The sequence below is a fragment of the Notamacropus eugenii genome, chromosome 2 (assembly GCF_028372415.1).
Source record: "Notamacropus eugenii isolate mMacEug1 chromosome 2, mMacEug1.pri_v2, whole genome shotgun sequence".
NCBI classification, from domain to species: domain Eukaryota; kingdom Metazoa; phylum Chordata; class Mammalia; order Diprotodontia; family Macropodidae; genus Notamacropus; species Notamacropus eugenii.
In genome coordinates, this window is record NC_092873.1 from 494,454,143 (window position 1) to 494,478,211 (window position 24,069).

At 35.8% G+C, this 24,069-nt stretch overlaps 1 protein-coding gene across 5 annotated transcripts in view; it reads right to left on the reverse strand.

Annotated features, from left to right (window-relative positions):
• Window positions 1-24,069, reverse strand: part of SYDE2 (synapse defective Rho GTPase homolog 2) — an 86,746-nt gene that overhangs the window by 16,972 nt on the left and 45,705 nt on the right. For all 5 annotated transcript variants that reach the window (XM_072648913.1, XM_072648916.1, XM_072648915.1 and 2 more), the window contains exons 4-5: window positions 23,033-23,159; window positions 3,895-4,076 (exon numbers count right to left, since the gene is read on the reverse strand). In XM_072648913.1, coding sequence (XP_072505014.1) covers window positions 3,895-4,076; window positions 23,033-23,159 — 309 coding nt within the window. The remainder of the gene's footprint in view (window positions 1-3,894; window positions 4,077-23,032; window positions 23,160-24,069) is intronic.

Here is a 24,069-nt window from a genome sequence, read left to right on the forward strand (position 1 = left end):
TGTTTAAATGGCAGAGCTAAGACATAAACCCAGGTCCCTAAGTTCAAATCCAATGTTCTTTCTGTTACATAATAGTGACTCCAAAGAGAATGATGGAAGGGAAATAAATAATCAAAACTTGTGTGGTTCAACTAATACAATCAGAAGAAAATATTTGATACATTATATGTATAATAAATATATATTTAATATGTTACAATTATATAATATCTAATCATATATATGTATACACATATATATACATGCAACTTTAAAAGTACACACAATACCTACAATAGTGTTAGGAGAAAAATGAAATATAAGCTCCTAGAAGGCAGGGTCTATTTCATTTTTGGCTGCTTCTTCATCCTGGCCAGTATAGTACGCAGACTAGGTGTCTAATAAAAATCTTCTGAACTTTTACTTTAAAAAATAATAAAATAGAAAAAGGAATAAACTTATTACAAGATTTTAAAAACTAAAAAATCCAACAAGTTTATACCTGCAAAACCATCAAAGAAGAAAGTTTAAAGTCAAAGAAATAGATAAAATTGAAAATAAAAGAGCTAAGAAATTAAAGAGACTAAAATGATTTATAAAGGAGAAAAAATAAAATAGGCTAAATAAAAAATAAGGTAAATCAAACAGACAGAAGGAAAAATTATCTAAAACTTATAAATATGTACATATACACGCATCAGCGAAATCAAGGAATTAAGAGAGAAACAAATGAATATTTGACAAAAATATAAAATACTTAAATTAATAAAACAAAAAAGGAACTCATAAAGAATTTGATTTCTGAAAGAGCCATAAATAAACTACCAAAGAAAAATTGTTCAGCTCAGCTGGATTTACAGATGAATTTTATAAAATGTTTAAAGAACAATTAACACAGAATCTATAAAAAAAAAAACTATTATAAAAATAAAGGAGGCTCTATACCAAAATCTTTTTACAAAAGAAATATGGTCTTAATACTTGACTCCCGAAGAGATGATGCAAAGAGAAATATAAAAATATTTCAATAATAGTCATGATACAAAGTTTTAGAGACACATTATAAATGTAATTCTACACTGGGAAAATGAATAAATGAGACTCAACATTACAAAAGCAATCAGCATAATTAATTAATTAACTGATCTTCTAAGTGCCAGCGAAGGAGCACCTCAACTTCAGGTTAGGAAAAAGTCAGGTTCAAGTGCCCCCCTAGCACTTCCTAGCTGTTTAATCGTTGGCAGTGTACTTAACCACCTGAGTTTCAATTTCTTCATCTATAAAATGGGGCAAATTCTGAGAGAACCAAGAGTTTGTAAAATACTTTGCAAACCTTAACGTGCTACACACATAAAAGTCAATTATTTTTGTTAAAGTGATACATGGCTACATTTAATAGATGCAGAAAACTCTAAAAATAGTCTCTAAAATCATCAAAGATTTATCTAAAGTCAAAATTTGGTATTACTAGAAATGAAGGAAAACTGGAAGCTTTCTCAAATTGTTTTGGGGATAAAGCAGAGGCTTTGCTTGAAACAGCGCTATACATGTTACCTATAGCAATAAGAAATGAGAAAGAAATTAAGAGAACAGATATCAGCAAAAAGGAGGAAATTATCCCTATTTGAAGGTCATGAGAGAGCCCTTAAAAAGCTGTAAAGACTAAATGAAGAAACTGAGATATTTAATAAGTTCAGTAAACAGCAAGCCACACAATAAATCTGCAAATATAAACCAGAATTCCTTATAATACTAGTAAAATCAAGAAAATGCTGGAAAAAACAAATTACATTCAAAATAAACAAAAATGCATAAAATATGAGTTATATTATGAAAATAAACTCAAGATTTGCATAAATACAATTACAAAACATTCATTACAGAAATAAAGACCTAAGTGAATGGAGAGACATCCAAAGTTCATGCCTTAGCTACATGATTATAATACCAATTGTGATACTACTTAAGTTAATCTACAGATTTTAGATTTAGAATCAAATGACCAGAGAGCCATGTTGTACTTTACAGAACTGGACAAAATAATAACAAATTCATCCAGAGGGAAAAAAGGACAAGAATTTCTTGGGAAATAATTTTTTAATTGCATGACAGAGGCCAACCATACACAGAATTCAACATATTTTACAAGTAGTTTCCATCAAAACTCTTTGCTATTAAAAACTAGAAAGAAGAAAATGAGATCAATAAAGCAAACTAAATAAGTAACAGCTAGAAGCAAATAATGTAGCCCAGCATTTGATAAGCACAAAATACAAACTATAGATATAAAGTAGGATTCCTATTCAAAAAGAATGTCTGAGAAAATCAGAAGCAATTTGGTTGGATTAGACTAGGATTTTATATTATCATATTAAAATAAATTCCAAGTGAAGAAGCAATCTAAATAGAAAAGATCAAATCATAAATCATAGGAAAATGAGAGGCAATATCATTCAGAAATAAAGTTTGGGGAGAATTTATAATCAGATAGTGAACAGAGATTACAAAAGACAAAAGAGATTATTTCTATAATATATAAAATGTCGAAGCTTTTGTCTAAATAAATGAGTGAATGCAGAATAAGAAAAGCTATGGATAGGAAGAAAATTATCTTTGCATCAAGTATGTCCTAATGGGTTAAGGAAACAGGAAAACTGCATTACAGACCCAAGCCTACTGAACAAAGAACTGGTTGCTGGGGGAAATGACAAGAAGCTAGCAAACCGGGGAGCAGTGAACATTTCACCTTAGAAATTCTGATGGAAAAACCAAGTAAAGTTGGCAAAACTAGATCTGAAGGGTTCAAAGAAAAACTACACAAAGTCCCACGGACTAGAAGTATACAGGGCAAGTCAGTCCAGGAACAATAAAAAGTTCTCCCAAATGCAATTTTGATGAAACAATTTCACAGAAGAGGATGCTGAAAAGTGAGGACAAATGAAAATATGAGAACAAAATACCACATAAATAATCAGATGCAGTATCTCTCTCGGTTGCTTTTGTTTAATTGTTTTTCTTTATTACACAGGGATGCTACAATTCCAGAGAAGATATAATCAGAAATAACTGTGAGATAAAAAGAAGTATTAGAACCTACTACAGGTAGTTATATGCTAACAAAACTTCAGAACGCTAAATAGAGGAATATCTTCAAAAATATAAAATACCCAAAAAAGACCAAACAGAGATCATAAATAGTTCAGTCTCCAAAAAGGAAGTAGAACTATTTGAAAAGGAAGTACCAAAGAAAAAAAACTCTTGATCCTGATGGATTCATGGGAGAATTCTATCAAACTTTTAAAAGAATAATTAAAACCAATTTTACACAAATTGTCCACAAAAATTGAGAAGGCACCCTGTCAGGTTTCTTTTATGAAACAAATATATTCCTACATAATATATTCCTAATGCATAAAGCGCAGGAAATATATGAACCAATACCATTAATGAATCTCAATTAGAAAATGTTAAATAAAATCCTGTCAAACAAACTGTAGTGATTCATCAAAGAAATCATTATCATAACCAGAATTCAACATTAGGAAAACAATCAATATAATTAATCATATGGAAAACAAAAACATTCAAAATCATATGGTTATCTCAATTCTTTCTTTAGATCTCAAAGGTATCTCTAAACCTTGATGGCTTATAAAACATATTGTCAACAAGATTTTATCTGGTTCTATGAGAAGCTCCTGGAATATGCTAAGGTTTATGTACAGAAGTAGATCAACTTGCAAAAGTGGATTTAGCATGCATACAATTGAATTTACTATGGCTGTTAAAATAAGAGGAGTTTCAGTGAGCCTACCAGTTCCATGGAAGCTAAGAGTGAAGACTAGCACTTATAGTTTAAGCATTGGTTGTTATGCATTACCAGTCATCAGCCTAATTACCAATCATGTTGCTTACCTTTTCAATATCAGGCAAACAATCCAGAAGTTCAACAGTATGCTTAGAGTCGTTTGGGTCATTCTCGCAACCATTTCCAGTCATTCTCAAAGGATTTCTGGCCATGGCATCTAACACTGCCTCATAGAGCTGCTTGGTTATCAAAGGAGAAGGGAGTTCTCTTAAATAATCCTTAAGGACACCTTTGCCAAAAATGAAACAAATACAAGGTAACTTACAGTTAAGAGGTTGAAGAAATGCAAGAACAAAAAACAAAGCAATGTGACATATAATTTTGGCTTTAAAAGTATGATAAATTTAAAGATACATTCATACAATTTTACATACTCACTTAGATTAATTTCCCAAAGAAGGCTCCCTTTTGATGCTTCTAAATTATACCTTTTCTTACATAAAAAACACCTCATAAATCAATGCACAGGATCTATGATTTCCTGTGTATAGGGGAACTCCAAAAGAAGAAATTCTCTCTACCATTTTCCAGTCTTGGAAAGTTACATGAGGCACTGAGACAAGTAACTTATCCAAAGTCACAGAGTCAGAACCTCTCAAAGACAGGACTTTTAATCTAGGTCTTCTGGATTTCAAAGTTGGTTCTCTATCCACTATCCCTCACTGTCTCTCATTAATTAACAACAGAATCACAAGCCTAGCAAAGCCCAGCAATCTAAATCTCCTTGTAACTGCAAATGGAGTCCTGGGGCAAATTATCTTTAGTGTGTAATGCATTGATTAGTGTTCAAAATTGTATAATTTCAAGATCTACTGGCTAATTCCTAAAACTAACTATCCCAGATGCTCAAGTTCCCAAATGCTCTAGAAAAACATACACACACACATAAACATATGTGTGTGTATGTATATTTCCAATACAGCACAAATAGAAGGCATAGGTAAGGGCTCAAAACCATTTTCATCATCCTAGAAACAAATGTACTAATGCAGCCCAAGTAGCTCCTTAAGGAATAAGCATCTCTCTGCTGTTAATGCTGGAAGAGAGCGGCAGCAGGAAGAGATGGAGGAACACTGGGTTAGTAACGAAGAACAGTGAGTCAGATGGAGACTGTGAAATGACCACAGGGTTCAATAAAAGACTTAGATTTCCAAAAGGTCACATTATACAATCATTGCGGCTCACTGAAATTAGCCAGCTAAATCATCAGCACCATTTCAAGGATGAGCTTTTACATTAAGTTATAGGAAACTGCCCATCTCATGAATTTTAATGGAATTCTTAAAAGGGAGAAAAATTATGGAATGAAGTTCTATTAAAAAAAGAAAATGTGGGGAAAAGTTACATTTTGATGTACTATTCAGTGATCAAACTGTCAATCTGCTCCTTGTTACAAAAAGCACTGGTAACTAACTCCAGATGCCGGACTGCTTTCCAGGCAACTAGAAATGTGGGACTCGGACTTTTATAAACCTGTTTTAGTGTAGGTGTGTTTGCCATCAGCATCATATTCACACTAGGCTTTCTAATTATAGGACTGATAATACCAACCTGATTATATGATTATGGAGCAAAATTCCAGTACCTTGCAAGCTGGCAAAGACAGTCAGGCCATGGTCCAGAAGAGGACCAGTAAGAGAAGAATCAGTAGACTCTCAACTCGATTCCTACTCCACAATAACTACATCTCTGAAAAAATGCTTTCTCTCTGACCACCATAAGTTCTGAAATGAAGCCCTATATGAAAAAGTTTGGCTAATGAGATATAATGACTTTATAATTCCACATAATTTCAACTTGTATAAAATCTATCTCGTTTCCTTGATATAAAAATAACCTCATTCAAATAATCTATCTCCCTGCTGTTATTTTCATTGCCATGCAATGTAACAGAACACCCAAACAATGCCAAGAAAACAAAAGGCCTAAGAACACTGTTGGGTGGGTGGATACATTAGGACGTGGACGAGAGTCACACAAAATGGGCAGGCACGGATAAAGTTGCCATCTCTATCACTGGAGGGAGTACCTATACTGACTACACAGTTCTACTGCAAAACCAGCAAAATAAGGTAATTAGGAAACAATTGTATTTGACTCAAGAAAAAAGTGGCAATTTAATTATATATCTGAAATATACATGAAAACAAATATGCACATATCAAATTTAAGTATTTTATTACGACTGCCTACAGTGACGTGCCTTTATCACTTGGCAAAGTACTTCATAATATGCGTGGAGACAAAACAAAGAAGTGAACAGAAAGCAAATACAGTCAGGTGGATTTGGAACTGCCCCCTTTAAGACTTTTTTCATATGGAGCAGTTAGGTATTGCAATGGGCAGGAAAATATATTTTGTGATCTAAAGATTTAAATCAACTATTAAAGGATGTAAGACACTGCAGCTGTGATAGATGAACCTTTGGGGAAGAAAAAGTGATCAAATGTGATTTGAGCAGGGCTGCACAAAAAATTCACTGGCATAAATATAAAGACATAAATCACTGTGAAAAATTAAGGATATTGCTTCATTTGTGTGTCAACAGTAATGATTTAAAAGGGCAGAGAAAGAATTTTTATTTATTAAAAATAGAAAAATATGAGCAAAAGAAACAGTTCTAAGGACAGAAAATAAGAAGTTGGACAGTGTTAAGAACTTACAAGTTCCAGAACATTATAGTCCCTAGACGCATTTTCAAAACTAACACCTTAATTAAAAGCTAACATTTAGATGGTGTTTATCACATGCCAGGCATCATGCTAAGTGCTTCACAATTATTATCTGATTTGATCCTCACAACAGCCCCGGGAGGTAGGTACTATTATTATATACATTTTATAGATGAGGAAACTGAAGCAAGAAGAGGTTAAGTGACTTGCCCAAGGTCACACAGCTAGTGAATATCTAAGACTGGATTTGAATTGAGGTCTTCCTGCTTCCAGATTCAAAACTCTATCCACTGTGCCTCTAGCTTAAAAAAGAATAAAAGTAACAAAACCAGAACTCATATAACTATTTGGAGAATTAAGCTTGATTAAATAAAGTCTGTTGATTTCTTAGGGGAAAATATGGTGATGTTTTAAACTTTTAAGTGAAAAGTGAGTCACTAAGAGTCAGGAGGCTCTAATTTAAGTCACCGCAGTGTTTACAGAAGGTAAAGACACCAAACCAGACAGAATCCAAAAGAAAGAGGCAGGGCCCCAAATAGCTTGTGAGAGCTGTGGGAACAGATCAACAAGAGGAGCCGTCAGCTGACAAGAAGACTGTAGCTACTAATTTCACTGGCTGAATAAAGATGCTCATTCCTGCTCTTATCCTTTGGCACCAACTAGAGCCATCAAGCGCTGCAGCCTCTTCTGCCCCTCGAGTTTGCATAAGGAAAAGCAGAAAGATGGAAAGACAAGTGATGCAGCCGCTTCACTGTATAAGAACTGGCCAGGCTCTTATGCTAAACGAAGCAATCTGCTGTGCACATTAGTCTGACTGGACCACAGAGCACCCTGCTGAGCATCTAGCTGTCTAGTCTGACCTGCACAATCTCAGAGATTGCTGGCATGGAGAACCTGGCAGTTCTCTCGGTTAAAACAAACTATTATTCAAGTTAAGAAGTACCACTTTCTAAATGTCCTTTAAAGGGTGACTATTAGTTAAAAGAACTTGTAAATACTACATTTCAACCTAGAAGAAAAGTTCAATTGAAGCATGTTTTCATGTGGTCAAGGAGAATGAAGATGAGAAGACATGGTGTTAGCAAAGAATTGTACTAACGTATGGTATGTGTTCCTCCTGAACAGACACAAGGCATCTACAGTCTCCCAAGCACATGGACTGTCCTCCTTCATCATCATCCCTCACAAGCTGCTATAAGTGTATGCCTACTCTACCCCAAAGATGCTGAGTGCCTTGGTGAGACAGGATGACCCATGTGTGCACTTGCTTTAATATATATGTACCCGCATTACTATTTCTGGTTGTATTTAAGATCTGAATGTGTCATTGTGAGTGGCTGTTTGTGTAACTTTAAATACACTTTGTGGGATCTCAACAGCTAGTGGTGAATAGGTGGAAAGTGTTCTCCTTCCACAAAGTTACCCTGAGGATCCTGAAAGAATTTGAGTATAATTGTATGTTAATGGTTTGTCTCTGGGAACCCAGATCTGCCAAAGTAAAAGTAAGTTGGAGTAGGTGAACCAGTCCATAAAGTTGGTGTTGGAAAGGTCAGGTAAAAGGTCCTAAAGGGCTAATGTGAGACATGTACAACATTTGTGTTACTAAGTGACAACTAGCTCCAAAAAATGTTAATTACCGAATCAATGTTAATCTAGAGTAAAACCTACAGTAAAATACCACAGAACTCTTCTTGGCTCTGTTCTAATTCAACATTTTAAGCAGTGAGGTAGATGAAGTTAAACAAGTATGCTATTTAAATTTTCAAATAACATGACATTTGAAGAGATATCTAATATACCAAACGAAAAAATCATAATACAAATATCTCAATAGGCTAAAAAATAGGCTGAACCTATAAAAATTTTAAATAAAATTTAATAAAAATATAGGTAAGCTTGAGGGTAGAGCCAAGACGGCAGATTAGAAACAGCAACCTAGACGAAATCTCTCAATATTCACCTCCAAACAACTTTAAAATGATGCCTCAAATCAAATTTTGGAGTGAAAAGCCAACCAAAGACTAGAGTGAGACAAGTTTCTGGACTAAGAAAACTTAGGAGGTCTACCAAAAAGGTCTGTGACACTAGGGCAGTGGTCTATCTGGAGCACACATGCAGCCATAGCAGCCAAAGAAGCAGCAACAACACATTTGGAAGTTTTCAGCCCAGAGATGGTAAGGGGTAGAGCCAAAGGTCAGAAAGAGATTACAAGAGATTCCCTGCTGGCACTGGACCTGTGACATGGGGGTGGAAGCCTGTCCCGAGTGCACTCACAGGGTCACAGCAGCAGCTTCAGGAGCTCTCAGCCCATAGATGGCAAAGAAGTCAGACAACTGGTCAGAAAGATTACAGAGGACCCTGTGGCTAGCACTGGGTACAGCTGGCACTAACTGGCAACTTCAGCACCAATATATACTTCTGGGTGATAGTTCCAGGGCAGAGATGAGCACTAGCACTTACAGCAGCAGGGGAACCGGGAACCTGGTCATAATTTCAGGACCAAGAGGAGTGCTAGTGCTTGTGGCTATAGGGGAGCTGGGGCCTTTGCTGGGTAAAGACTAGTGTGCAAACCAGGAGACCAAAAAACTGAAAAAATAAAAGATATGAAATATTCCATAGGAAAAACAAATGACCTAGAAAATAGATTGAGGAGAGATTATTTAAGAATCATTGCCAACCAGAAACTTATTAACAAAGACAAAACAACAACAACAAAAAAGACCTAGACATCATATATTTCAAGAAATTATAAAACTCCCCAGATGTCACAGAATCAGATAGCAAAGTAGAACTGAAAGAATCCACTAATCACCTCTTGATAGAAATCTCAAAATGGAAACTCCCAAAAATGTTATTGTATACTGCAAGGAGCTAGAAAGAAATAATTCAAATGCTCCAGAGCTTCAGTTAGGATCACACAAAATTTGGCAACCACCACTATAAAAGAAAGGAGTGCTTAGAAATATGATATACCAGAAGGCAAAGGAACTATTACAACCAAGAATAACAAAAAATGAGTAATAGACCAATTTTCCTAGTGAATATTGATGTAAAAATGTTAAATGAAATACTAGCAAGGAGATTACAACAATATATTACAAAGATCATACACTACAGCCAGGCTGGATTTATACCAGGAATGCAGGGCTGGTCAATATTATCAAAACTATAAGCATAACTGACAATATTCACAATAAAAAAACTATGATTACTTCATGCAAAAAAGCTTCTGAAGAAATATAACACACATTCCTCTTATTAAACATACCCACACACACACACACACACACACACACACCCCTCCCTGAAAGCAAAGCAACAAATGGACCTTTCCTAAAAACAAATAACCAAGAGCACGCATTATCTATAATGGTGATAAGTTAAAAGCCTTTCCAAAGACGTCTATTATCACCATCATTATTCAGTACTGAACTAGAAACGCTAGCTAGAGCAATAAAACGAAAAAAAATCAAAGGAATGAGCATAGGCAACGAGGAAATAAACTATCTCCTTTTGAAGATGATGCGATGGTTTACTTAGAAAACCCCAGAGAGTCAATTAAAAAAGAAAATGAAACAACAACTTCAGCAAAGTTCCATAATATAAAATAAAACATACAAACCACCAGTATTTCTGCATATTACCAACAAAAGTCAGCAGGAAGAGAAACAGAAATTCCATTGAAAATAATTATAGACAGTTAAAAATATCTGGGAGTCTGCCTGGCAGGATACACAGAGAAATTATAGGAACACAATTACAAAATACTTTCCCTAAATAAAAACAGATCTAAATAATTGGAGAAATATTCATTGCTCAGGGGTAGGCTGAATCAATATTAAAAAAATAATAATACCTAAACTAACTTACTTGCTCAGTGCCAAACCAATCAAAATATTAAAGTTACTTTATAGAACTAGAAAAATTAACAAAATTTATCTGGAAGAACAAAAGGTCAATGAAATTAAGAGAATCAATGAAAAGAATGGGAAGGAGAATTAGGAGCATCAAATCTCAAACTATACTACAAAGCCAAAATTGTCAAAATAATTTGGCATTGGGTAAGAAATAGGAAAGTTAAATCGGCAGAAAAGATTAGGTACATAATATATAAAAGCAAATGAGAACAACAACTCAGTGTTAGATAAACCTGTAAGATTGCACATATTAAGGCAAGAATTCATTATCTGACAAAAACTATTGGAAAAACTGGAAAATAATCTAGCAGAAACCTAGGCAGAGAGCAACATCTTACATCATATACCAAAATAAACTCAAATTGGGTGTAAGATTAAGATAAAGGTAATACCATAAACAAATTAACGGAGCACGGAAGAAATCATCTGTCAGATCCAAAGACAGGGGAAATGTTCATGACCAAATAAGGAATAGAGAGGTTCATGGGAGCTAAAATGGATAATTTTGTCTACATAAAGCGAAAAAGTTTTTGTACAAACAAAGCCAATACAGCTTAAATTAGAAGAAAACTGGGAAATGGGGGGGGGAGGAGGGGGGAATCTTTATAGTTTCTCTGATAAAGATCTCCTTTCTAAAATACATAGGGAAGGGAGTAAAATTCACAATACAACAGCCATACCCCAAGTGACAAATGGTCAAAAGATATGAAAAGGGAGTTTCCAGAGGAAGAAATCAAAGCTATCAGTCACATGAAAAAAATGCTCTAACTGGCTAACAATCAGAGAAATGCACATTAAAACAACTGTAAGGCTGTCACATCCATCAGACAAGATGACAAAAAAAGAAAATGATAAATACTGCAGGAGATTTGGGAAATAAGTGCACTATTGGTGGAACCATGAACTAACTTTGATCCAACAATACTACTACAAGATCTATACCCCAAAGAGATCAAAGAAAGAGGGAAAGGTGCATATGTACAAAAATATTTGCAGCAGTTCTTTTGGTGGTGGCAAAGAATTAGAAGCTGAGGATCCGGATGCTCATCAATCAGAGTACAGCTCAACAAGTTATGCTATAGGAATACAATGGCACACTATAAGAAATGATGAAAACGGTGGTTTCAGAAAAACCTAGACAAATTTGTACGAACTCATAAAGTGTGAAGTGAGCAAAACCAGGACAGCAGTATTATAAAGATAATCAACTGAAAGGCTTAACAACTCTAATCAATACAATGATCAAACCATAATTCTAAGGACTCATCAGGAAATATGCTAGCCACCTATGGATAAAGAACTGATGGACTCAAAGAGCAGCTGAAGTATATTTTCTTCTATTTCTTTCTTTTGTTCTTGCCTTTTCTTGGAGGGGAGGGGAAAATAGCTGATGTGGAAATCAGCTTTATATGTCTCTACAATATTTGTAATTGGTTCTATTTCTCTTGCCTTCTCAATGAATTGGGGGAGGGGAGAGAATATAGAACTGAAAATAAAATAAAATTTAATTTAATTTTTTTTAAACTTATCTTACTTATCTTGGTTATCAGTCAACTCTCTGTTCACCAATTTTGTTCTGTTATTTCCAGTGTAAAATTATTCTCCTTTGCAGAAAAAACAGAAACAAAGAAAAAATGAGCAACTCTGCTATCACACTCCAAGCAAAGGTCACATCTCTTCTGTGGTCCTTTTTCTACCAAAAGAGCTAAAAAGACAAATACCTCTTTCTAGTGACCTGAGTGTCCCATACCAGTCTCAGCTCCTTCTGAGCAATAGCATTGCTCATTGTTTTATAGGACTTTGCAACCCTCTTATATGCACCTTGTCACCTGGCCTTGCTTCCATTTTCTATACACTTCTTTTTTAAATCTAAGCTTGTGGGTGTGTTTCCTTTGCATTCACATTGTCTCCAGGCAAATTCCATTTTCTATTCCTAAATGGAATTGTTTTCCTTTGTTTCTGCAAAATTTCATTTCTCAGCTTTCTACGATGACCTCCCCTGAAGCAGTTTGCTCAGTCAGGTTCTCCTTATCTTTCCTCTGAACTCTCTGAAATCTGCTCATCAAGCACCAAAAGCATATATCAACATATACCAAGGTTTCCTCTTCTCTACCACAAGCTCTAAGAAGGAGAGATCATCCTTCCAGATTTTGCAGCAACTAGTTTGTTCCTATCCATGCGATTAGTTCCTATATTTTTTTAAAGATGTAATCATCACTAAAGTAAGTCAAGATTTTATTTAGGTTTGTTTCTCAAAAAAGTTTACATATTATGCTTTTTCTTAGAAAGAAACATCTTACAATGCAGAAGTGGCCAAAAACGGTTCAAAAATAAAGAGAACACCAATGTTAATCCTAAACTGGTCCAGAAGTAAGACATTTAAATTATTAGAATGTTAACTTTTAATGGACTAGACTTCTTCTAACCAAGAGAATTCCTGGAAGAGAGGAAATCATGAAAGATAAAACTGACAGTACTAACCACAAAAATAAAAATGATTTTGCATGAATCAAGTCAACAAAGGTGGAGTTAGAAGATAAATGGTAGGGTGGGGAAAATGGGCATCTAATATCACTAATAAAGTCTAGTATCCAAAATATATAAGGAATTGGAAAATACATAACACCAAGAGCCTTTGCTCAATAGATAACTGGTTAAATTACCTGAAGTTTTCAAAAGGATTGCAAAGTATAAATGAAAACAGAAAATGTTTTCCAAATCCCTAACAGTATGAGGAATGCAAATTAAAACAGTTCTTTGGTTTCATTGCATGCTGTGCAAACTGACAATGATGACAAAAAATGAGAACAATCCATGTTGAAAGAACTGTGGAAAGACAGGAACACTAATACATCGTTGGTAGAGTTGTGAAGGTCTTGAATTTAGATATAAACTCAGAATTATGCAATAAAAATAATCAAACTGACCAGTGATCTTCTTACTAGGAATATACACCAAGAAAGTCAAAGAAAGAAACAAAGATACAACATACAGCTGGGAAGCACTCATGGTGAAGATGATGAAGACTGAGTGACTCAGAAAGTAAAGAGGATTCCACAGAAGAGACAATGAATTATTCCTTGCATCTCAAGGCAAAGAAGTGGAAGGCTAAGATACAACAGCACAGACACTTTAGATGAATGCTGCTGATTAACAGCTTTTCTTTGTCACATTCAATCAAGGTGATGAGGTTGAAATGACATGACTGCTGCCCTCAGAGACGGCTGAGGAGGAAAGATTAGAAGCAGGACTGGGAGTCTAGAGGGCATCTCTATGCCCGGGGCTCTTGGGCTTGAGTGTACTGAGCTGTCTCCATCAGGATGTGAAGGAAGAAAGTGGACTTGTTGGTGACAACGGTTTAACTTGACTGGCACATGCCACCTCATGTCTCCCCTGACTTGCTGATTCACTTCTGAGGTGAACATCTGATTGATACTTTTAATTTTAAACATCACTTTTCAGATGTCTTGGTGTTCGAGTACTCAAGTAGAACATATGAAAACACTCACTCATATTGCAACATATTAAAAATTACATAAGCTAAGTCAAACTTGTAAAAAACCTCATTTAAATCATAAGACTTCTAATTTTAGCCTGTCTGTCTTTGATAAATAGCAACATTGAGTATAAACAGAAGACAACCAAGTTCCAATCAGGAAGTGGAAATAACATTTTCTGTATCTGCCAACTAAAGACATTATTATTCCCCAAGGGCAGAATAGAAAAATACCATCCATTTTCTTCTTTGACAAAGCAAGACTTGTTAGTTCTTACAAAACTCAGTATGATTAGGTTGTAAGCCTTATCCTATAAAGCAATTATGAAATTAAATTTGGACTTAAAAGGTTTTTAATACAGTATTCTTTCAATACTTCAAAAGATCGGTGACTACACTGGCATGGGTACAGCCCCCTACATCAACACAGATCACAATCTCTCTCTATTTCAGTAATAATGAACATGGCACTTCAAAGTTTAAGGACTAGTTTCTGTACATCTCTGTATGATGCAGCAGACTTAGAGTCATGAGATCTGAATTCAAATCCTTGCTCCAAAGTTTACTAGCTGTGCAGCAGGGTGGGGAGGCTATCTTTTCACATCTTTTCTTGTTCTTCTATAACGTGGCAACATTCAAGTTCAACTGTGTTGGGATTATTGTTTTTTTTCCATTTACATTGCTGTTCTCATGGTGTATAATGTTTTCCTGGCTTTGCTTTACTTACTTTGCTTCCATTTATGTAAATCTTTCCATGTCTCTCTGAATTCACCATGCTCATTGCTTCTTACAGCAAAGTATCCCATGACATCCATGTACCACAATGTGTTTGTTAAATCATTGATTTATTGCTTGACTTACACATCAGTGCTTGATTAACTGGTCAGATAGGCACTATATTATTATGTTTCACATGGAAAAAATTGTGGCTAAAAGAAGAGTGAAATGACTTGCCCAAGGTCAAACATCTACAGTAAGTGTAAGAGGTGAAATATAAACCCAGATCTTCATGACTCCAGTCTTTCCACTATATCATGCTGCTTTGTGGTAACTATGTCACAAGGCTGCTGTGAAGAAAGCACTTATGACTAACATACTGAACAAAATTAAAAGAAATGGATGGACCATGGTAATCAACAATAACATTTATTGTGCAAGGCAATATATGAGGTATAACAGATGTAGAAACAAATATAAAACATGGCCTCCACCACCTAGGAGTTTACATTCTGGTAGGGAGATAAAACATATATGTATTTATGTGTTCCAAAGCTCCAGTATATTTGACTTTATTAAAGTGAATATTTCCTCTAACAATGCACATCAGGACCTATTCAGGCATGACCCTCCTGTGTAAGCCTTGTTCATGCTGTCCAGGAAGCTCATCAGAGAAGGTCCAACTTACATACAAAGGAACTTCTTAAGTTCTCTCGACACTTTAACAACATAAAAGTTCTCTATCAGTTGTACTTCATTCTCCTTACATGGCTACCTATCTCTTTTTTTGTGTGTTTTTGTCATACATTTCTCTAATGACATTCTTCACACAATTTCTTCATAATTCCTTATCTGTAATGTGTTACAACCTAATCAAGTCCATCATGTGCCTCTCTGGTGCCTTTTGGGTGATCCTCTTTGAAGATGATTTCCAAGACTCAAAATCATGCTACATCATTAGAAGACTGTTGATATTAATAATAAGAATGATCTTTGTTTCATGGAGAAACTTGGAACCACTTAAAGAACTGCAAATTACCAAAGGTAGTTCAGCTTATTTTTCACTTCCTGGCTCAATTCAATGCATATTCATTTGTAGGGATTGTCCAACACTGATGAACAAACTCTATATATCGCCAACCCAAGTCCAATTCATAGTCTGGACAACAGACTATGAAAACAGGCTAAGAAAAAATAGCCATAGCAACAGTTTTACATGATGCAGAGTAGTATTATTTAGATATATCATGTAAGTCTATAGAAGGCCAGGAATGAACTATTTGTCCATGTGGCAGCAGTATACATATGCATCTTAGATATGTTCTTTTCTTCCAGTTTCATATATTGTTGAAATATACTAACTCTATGGCAAGAAAAGGACAGAATTATCCTTTTTCATGACTACTAAGAAAAAGACTTAAAGCTTTTTAAATATTAAAAGTCTGCCAGCCTGTCAAGAATTTAAGTATAGGTAGAATTCTCTCTAAGATACAAGAACATATGGCCATGAAGAAGTCTTTCAAGTGGCAATGGTTCGTTGAAACTTTTAAATCACATATTTGAGAAGAAATCAGGAATTATATATGCATATAACTTCTGGAAGTTCAGTTCTTGGTTTTGATACATCAGGTAAGTTATTCTAACCAACCAACAAACTTGACACCTTGGTTCAATGGTGTACAAAAACAAAAACAAAAGCTCAATAATCTGTCAAAGAATGAAAAAAATTTGAGATTAAGAGAGTAAGGCAACGCCATATTCCGAAAAGCATTTTGTATAACAAGGCTATTTCTACTCCCCAATGAATGACTTAGTGTTTTGCCAAATTAGTCTTTCCAAATTCACAACAAATAATCAATTATGACAAACTGTTACAGACATTTTGGTCCAATAATATCCTCTGTAATGAAAGTATCAGATACTGTGCTATTTTCTTTAACTTAATGAGGGCTCTTTAGATAGGCATCATGGACCATGGAAACAGCATTGCATTTGGAGTCAGAGGACTTGTTTTTTATTTCTAGCTGTGTAATCTACTCTCTCTCTGTTCCAGGGCAAGTCATTTAACCTTTCTTGGATTCATTTTCTTTGTTCATAAAATGAAAGAACTGAACCAGTTCCTTTCTAGTTCTAAATCTATAATGATATGTTTTTTATCCTGTCACTAAGTCCCCATGACCACCCATGACCAAATACAAAAACGGATTCATTCAAAGCCCTTCACAACTTAGCCCCTTCCTACCTTTCTAGTCTTCTTACACCTCACTCCCTACTACACACTCTCTGATCCAGTGACACTGGCCTCTTGAATGGTCCACAAACAAAACACTCCATTTCTTGGTTCTGGGAATTTTCTCTGGCTGTCCCCCACGCTTGGGATGCTCTCTCCCTCTTCATGACCCACTATTTGCTTCCCTGGCTTCCTTTAAGTCCCAACTAAAATCCCATCTTCTACAGAAAGCCTCTTCCAAGTCCTCTTTATTCTAGTGCCTTCTTCTAGTACTTATTCCCTATTTACCCTCTATATAGCTTGTTTGTATATATTTGTTTTTCCCATTAGACTGTGAGCACCTTAAAGTCAAGAACTGTCTTTTGCTTCTTTTTCTATCTCCAGCACTTAGCACAGCGCCCAGAGGAACTTAATAAAAGTTTACTAATTCAATGATTAACTCAAACTCAACCCAAAAGCTGCACATAAGATCAAAGAAGTTCAAAGGAAAAAATGGGATAAGAGTGGTTGGTGTATGCTATTCCTGGCTTTTCTCTTCTAGGTAAGGAAGGGAATCACATTCAGAAAGGAGGCAGTGGGGAAATTTTTAACTGACTTTGTAGACTATACATGTTTTCTAGTAATGTATTCATGATAAAACAATTCTCATAAAGCTCAATAAATTAGGTCTTTCTCTGTTTTAGTCAATTATAAAATGATTTGCTATACCTTTAATTCAGATAGTCAGTCTGATATACTACAGAAAAAGATTTATATACTATATAAGAGAAACACAAAATCTCAAGTTTGGGGCCTTATAATACGATCATGCTCCTCACAACAGTTCACATTTCTCGATGTTATATAGTCAACAGGCCTATGTTCCAGATGAAAGACAAGTTGGTAATGACTTGGGAAACTATTTGGCAGAAAAGTTTTTCAGAAATAGTGGAATGCAAAAGGCATTATATACTAATACATAGAGTTGGTCTAAAAATCAGAAAGACCTGAATTCAAGTTCTGATTCTGACACACATTGGTGGTGTAATGGTAGGTAAATCACTTAATGCCTCATTGCCCCCAAACAATCCTTTACTATCATGAAGTTTCAGAGGATCAGTCTGAATTGGAGAAAAACTTGGAGTTCCCTATACCAATGAAATAAAAGGTCGGGTTAAAAAAAAAGGAGAAACCAGGATATTTTATATATATGAAAGGAAAAATATAATTTCCTACCTAGCACAGTTCAACTTCTTCCTTCAAAGAGTAATTTTACAGTAAAACAGAAAAGCATGACCTATGAACTATAAGTTGTACCTATTGAGTATAGCAAACATTGATAATAGAGTTTTCCTACCCAAAATATGAATTTTTCTTTAATCTCTGCATAAGGTACATGGTCCTTTTCATATAGAACAGTTTAATGATAAAAGTGACAGAAAAGTGTTTTTATGCAAAAAAAAAAGATTTACATTACTTTTCAAAGGACATAAGATATTGTTCCTGTTGTAGATGAACATTTTACTACCTAAAAGGATTAAGAACTTTGTTTCACATACACTGTTAAGAAACAAAGCTTTTGGATGGAATTTGGGCTGTTTTGAACAGAAAACAACTTGCGATATAAATATGAAAACTCAAATCTTCCTGTGAACAATGCAGAATAACAACATATAGAAATAGTGTGATACTTTAAAGAGGAAGATAAAGAGCTTCTATTTATTAAAAATAAAAAATATGTAAGTGTAAACAAGGGCACCAATTCCACCATTAGCATCATTATTCCTTTATTTCAGACACTTAACAGTTAACAATTTTCAGATTTTACTCAATGATCCAGCACTTAGTACAGTGCTGGCACACAGTAGGCACTTAAGAAATGTTTACTGACTTCCTGACACATGTGAATTCATGTGGAGCAAAGACATGATGCAATATTATTACCAATGGTCAGTTCCCAAACCAGTAGTACCATTTATTTGGAACCAGAAGAATTTAATTGGATAAGTGGAGCTCACTACTGGCTCTACCACTGTCATTCTCAGAAGAAAATAACTCTAGATTCTCTTGGAATTATTTAAAAGCAACATCCAAAAGAGAATATGTATCAACAAATACCTAGTTTTTAAAAGAGCCAAGGGTTAACCACCAAGGCCCCCAAATTTAGGGCAACTATGTTACAACTATATTGTGATCCACTCTTTACATTTACTAGAGATGAAAATTTTCAAAAGTTAATTTTCTTCTAAAGCAAAGGATAAACACGTCTATCCTTTTACACAAATATGTTCTGACAGTTATGTCATCTAAATAAAGCTTCATCACTACAAAATCTGGTTCTATTCATGCATTATGCTTATTAGCTAGGACTAACAATTTCAGTATTAACACATTAATTTCATTTAAATAAATTTAAATAATTATTAAATTTAATTTCAATGCATTAATTAAAATGAACACATACTTGTCTTTTGTGTACATGAAATGGGCTTCTTTTCTTTCTTGTGAGGGGACAAGGGGGGAAAGCAAGGCAATTGAGATTAAGTGACTTACCCAAGGTCATACAGCTAGTAAGTGTCAAATGTCTGAGGCCCCATTTGAACTCCGGTCCTCCTGACTCCAGGACCAGTGCTCTCTATTCACGTACTATCTAGCTGCCTCTGGCTTCTTCTCTTAATATATAATTTTAGTTCTATTAAAAAACTAGCAAAGCTCTAGTGGCCTATATGTTCTTCCAAAAATGCAAAAAAAAAAAAAAAAGATCTTTCTTCCTATTAATCTATAAACATTTATTAAGCACCTACTTTGTGCTGGATACCATACTAGGTACAAAGGATATAGAGACAAAAATGAAACACTCCCTCCTCCCAAAGAATATATAAAGAAATACCAAATAATGTGATGGAGCTGGGGCACAGTGACCTATAAAGGCCTTGTAGAGGAGGCAGTATCTGAGTTGTTCTTTGGAGGAAACCAGGGATTGTGAGAGTCCCGGGTGAGTGGGCAGAGATGGGTGGACTGCTTTATTCACTGGATTTGCAGCTCCAGAGCCCAGAACAGAGTAGACGCTTCATAAATACTTGATGATTATTGATTTGAGGACGAACAGGAAGAAGGGCAATTTGGCTTGAAGGGGAGTAATGTCTACTAAGGCTGGAGTCTGGCTCTTGAAGGCTTCATTTGCCAAACAGCAGGGAAGTCTATATTGGATCAAAAGTATGGAATTTTTAGTATGGGTGTGACATAGTTAAACCTGGGCTTCAGAAGCGTTACTTTGGTAGCTGTGTGGAAGGGTGGGTAGGAAAGGGGAGATTTCAGGCAGGGAGACCAATTATACAGATTATGAAACAAATACATCACATGCCAAGATTTATAAAGAAGAAAAATCAGCTTCAATATTGGGTTTGTTTTCTCTTTAAAAAGTAATCAAAGTAATCTAACATTTGATGCTAAACATAGCAATTAAACCTAGTTATAAAATACAGTAGTAACCTACTTACAGAGACATCACCCTTCTAGCTATCTTAATTATATAGCCTTAAACCAGAAATAAATGAAAATGGCCTCTAAGCCTCAAACAGCCATTACATCCCCTCCCTACCATGGACTTTATTTAATTCACAGAGTAGTACAGCCTCCATATAAAATATGGTAACAGATTTGGAAATCTAGACAGATGGGCAACAGGAGTAAGTGATTGCTAACAGCAGAGAAAGGAGACCAAAAGCTATTTAACATGGAAAGAAAAATCATAAAAGCAGAGCAGTACAGGAAACATTTGCTACAGAGGCAATAAGTTCTATGAACCTCATCATAATACGTGTATCACAATAATAATATATTGTGATTAACAATGATTTATTAGTGATAAACAATGATTTATTAGTAATAACAACCTGAACTTGTCCAGGTTATTATTAGGTCCACCATACTATTCAGTAAGGAAAGGAAATATGTAATGTATTTTAGAAAACAATAATCAAAACCAGTTAAAAATTTAAAACAAGATTTGGGACTTAAGGCAGTAAAAGTTAATTATCTGAAAAATTCATTTATGTTGAATACTTCATTCCCCCCAAACATATTATTGTAATAAATTACCATACTATAAACCATTCACACACACACACACACACACACACACACACACACACACACACACACACACAGGATGCATTACTAGTGCCGACTAAAAAGCTATCACAATACTGTCACAGTCATGAAAGTTCCAGGACATTCAAATACAAAATCAAAGTTCCACTCATATTTCTGCCCTCAGTATAGAGAAGTCCAACCTGTTATTATTAGTATATAGTAATGGAGACTGTTTCCTTTTAACACAGCTCATGTTTAGCAAGTAGACAATATGGTCATTAAAGATTCAATTTCAGCGATTTTCCAAACCCCAACACTTCTCTCCCCCGACGCTGTCACCCCTGATGCAGACTCTCCTTGCCTCACACACCTGGACTACTGCAGCAGCTGTTGGTGGGTCTCCCACCCCAAGTGTTTCCACACTCCAGTCCAACCTTACTCAGGCAACAAACTGATTGGCTCAGGTCAGACCATGTTATGCCTCTCAAGTTCATTCCAATGGCTCTCTTGCCTCCAGGATCAAAAATGAAATCTATTTGGCTTCTAAAGCCCTTTATAACATAGCCCTGTTCTACCTTTCTAGTCTTCCAACATCTTACTCCCCTCCATATACCCTGCAATCCAGTGACAACAGCCTCCTTCCTGTTCCTCACACAAGACATTCAATTTCCCAACTCCAGACATTTTACTGGCTGTTCTCCATGCCTGGAATGCTCTCCCTCCTCAGCTCCCCTGGTTTGCTCCAAGTCCCCACTAAAGTCCCACCTTCTACAGGAAACTTTCCCCGTCCTTTATCTCCATCTCTTCCCTCTGAAATCAGCACCAGTTCACCCTGCAGAATTACGTCTGCACAACTGTTTGTGGTCTCCCTTTCTAGACTGCACGTCCCTTGACAGCAGGAACTGCCTGCTGCTGTTCCCTGGGTCCCCAGCACTTAGCCGAGTCTGCCACATCTTAGGTGCTTAATAAAGGACATGGCCCAGGACACAAATACTTTCATAAGCTATAACACCTATATAATCGATCACTGTTATTACCAGGACAGGCTGGAATGGGTTATTTGGATAACCTTCAGTAACTATTTCCCAAGCACGTAAGGAGAGGCACGGCAGCCAGGACTAGGGAGGTTACAGCCCTACTGTGTTCTGCCCCAGTGTGTTCAGAGAACTGGGTTCATTTCTGGGTACCATATTCTAGGAAGGGCACTGAGAAGCTTGAGAACATCCCCAGCGTAAAATCAGGAGAGTCAAAGGGCTCTGAGGCTGTGTGAGGACTGGCTGAGGAATCTGAGGATGCTCTGCCTGGAGAAGAGAAGACAGGGGGCACAGAACAGCTATCCTCAAGTATTTAAAGGGTTCATGCAGAAAAAGAATGAACTTATGACTAGAAATTACAAATAAGGAAGTTGAGGCTTGGTACAAGGAAACAGAACTCTTCAGCCTTTAAAATCACTTCTGCCCTAGCACTCCTACCTCATGATTCCCTCCCTGCCTCTAACTGAAAGACGGTGAGCCACTCCCACGGACTCCATTTAAAGCTGCCAAGGCAACCACTCATCATTTCCTGTCTTCCTGCACTCCTCTGGACTTCTCCACCATGCCCCTCTCAGGGTACCCTTCCCTTTCCCTGTTTTCAGCTTCTTTTTCTGTCTTCTCTTCCTTTATTAAGCTGTAAGCTCCTTGAGGAGGAGCTATCCTTTTTCATCTATGTACTCCCAGAGCTTAAAACAGTGCCTGACACACAGTAAGCTCTTAATGAATGTTTAGTGACTAAAAAGTAGAATGGATTGCCTTTCACTTTTTACAAACCCTTAATGACCACTTGCTGGGAATGTTCCGCAGTGGGCTCCTGGTCACTTAAAAGTTGGACTAGATGGATTCTGAAGTCCCTTCTACGGACACGCAGCGATACTGCCTCTTCCTTTAGCTTCTAAGATAACACACTTTCTCCAAGCCGTCCACTCTCAACTATTTCATCTGCCTCTTTCTAGCCTGTTGCCCTTTTTCTGATCCCATGACATACTCTCCTAAGATTATAGTCTTTCCATAACAGTTATATATAAGAAAGGAAATGTGTTACCTGTGATTACATTTATGTCTGGATATTGATTTTCACACAGACCAACAGCCTTGCTATCCTTCTCAAATGCTTCTCGAAGTTCTTTCTTGACTGCTGCTGAACCACATAATCGGTATAAGCCTACTACCTGGAAATAAAAACCAAGGTCCCATTACGATAAAGCACGATAAAAGGAAAAATAAGGATTACATATAGCATACATGGTTGACATTAATATCACCATGAAATATTTTACAATGGCATTAAACTTTAAAATTCCTCAAAAACAAAATTACACATTTCACAAAACCTACTTTTTAAATTTTTAATCATTGTTCTGCACTATTTTTCTACAGTTTTGAATATCTGCATCTTACCCACTTTGAATTCCTTTGCCCCATATCTATGCACTAAACAAATATCCCTGTGGTCAGACATTTAGAATTTGCTACATTTTACTCAAGGTGTAGCACACAACAAAGCTGTCATAGGTCAGCCATAGAAACATTGTTATTTTGACATTCCAGTAACTAATCCACCTTAGACTGGTCTAAAAGAAACCAAAACCTTGCCTCGTACTTCATTACTAAATTTCATTCTATAGTTTTACAGCAAACTTGTGTAGGTAGATTACTTATGCTGCTGGATCCGCTTCGTAAATCTAGCAAAACTACCATTTAATTAAGGTTATCTAAGGGAAGAAGACAGTGAGATTCAGGTGCTTATATGCTTTCTGTTAGCTTTCTATTATTAAAAATAATAATAATGAACTGGATCTAAGATAAACTTTAAATAAACACTGTTAAAGTCTGGGAGAAATAAAAGCTCCATGGACAAAAATACATAATAGAACTTAATTTTCTGGGGGGAAAGCAACATGGTTTCCTAAAAAGAAATAATGCTTAATATTTATTTGGCCTAACATTAAATCTTCACACAGATGAAGAGAAACAAGGAGATGATCTATCTGGGATGTTTTTCAGAGCCTCTGCCAAAGTTCTACAACAAAGACTATTTTCAAAATTGAGTCAGTGGATGGGGGTTAGGCTGCAACATGG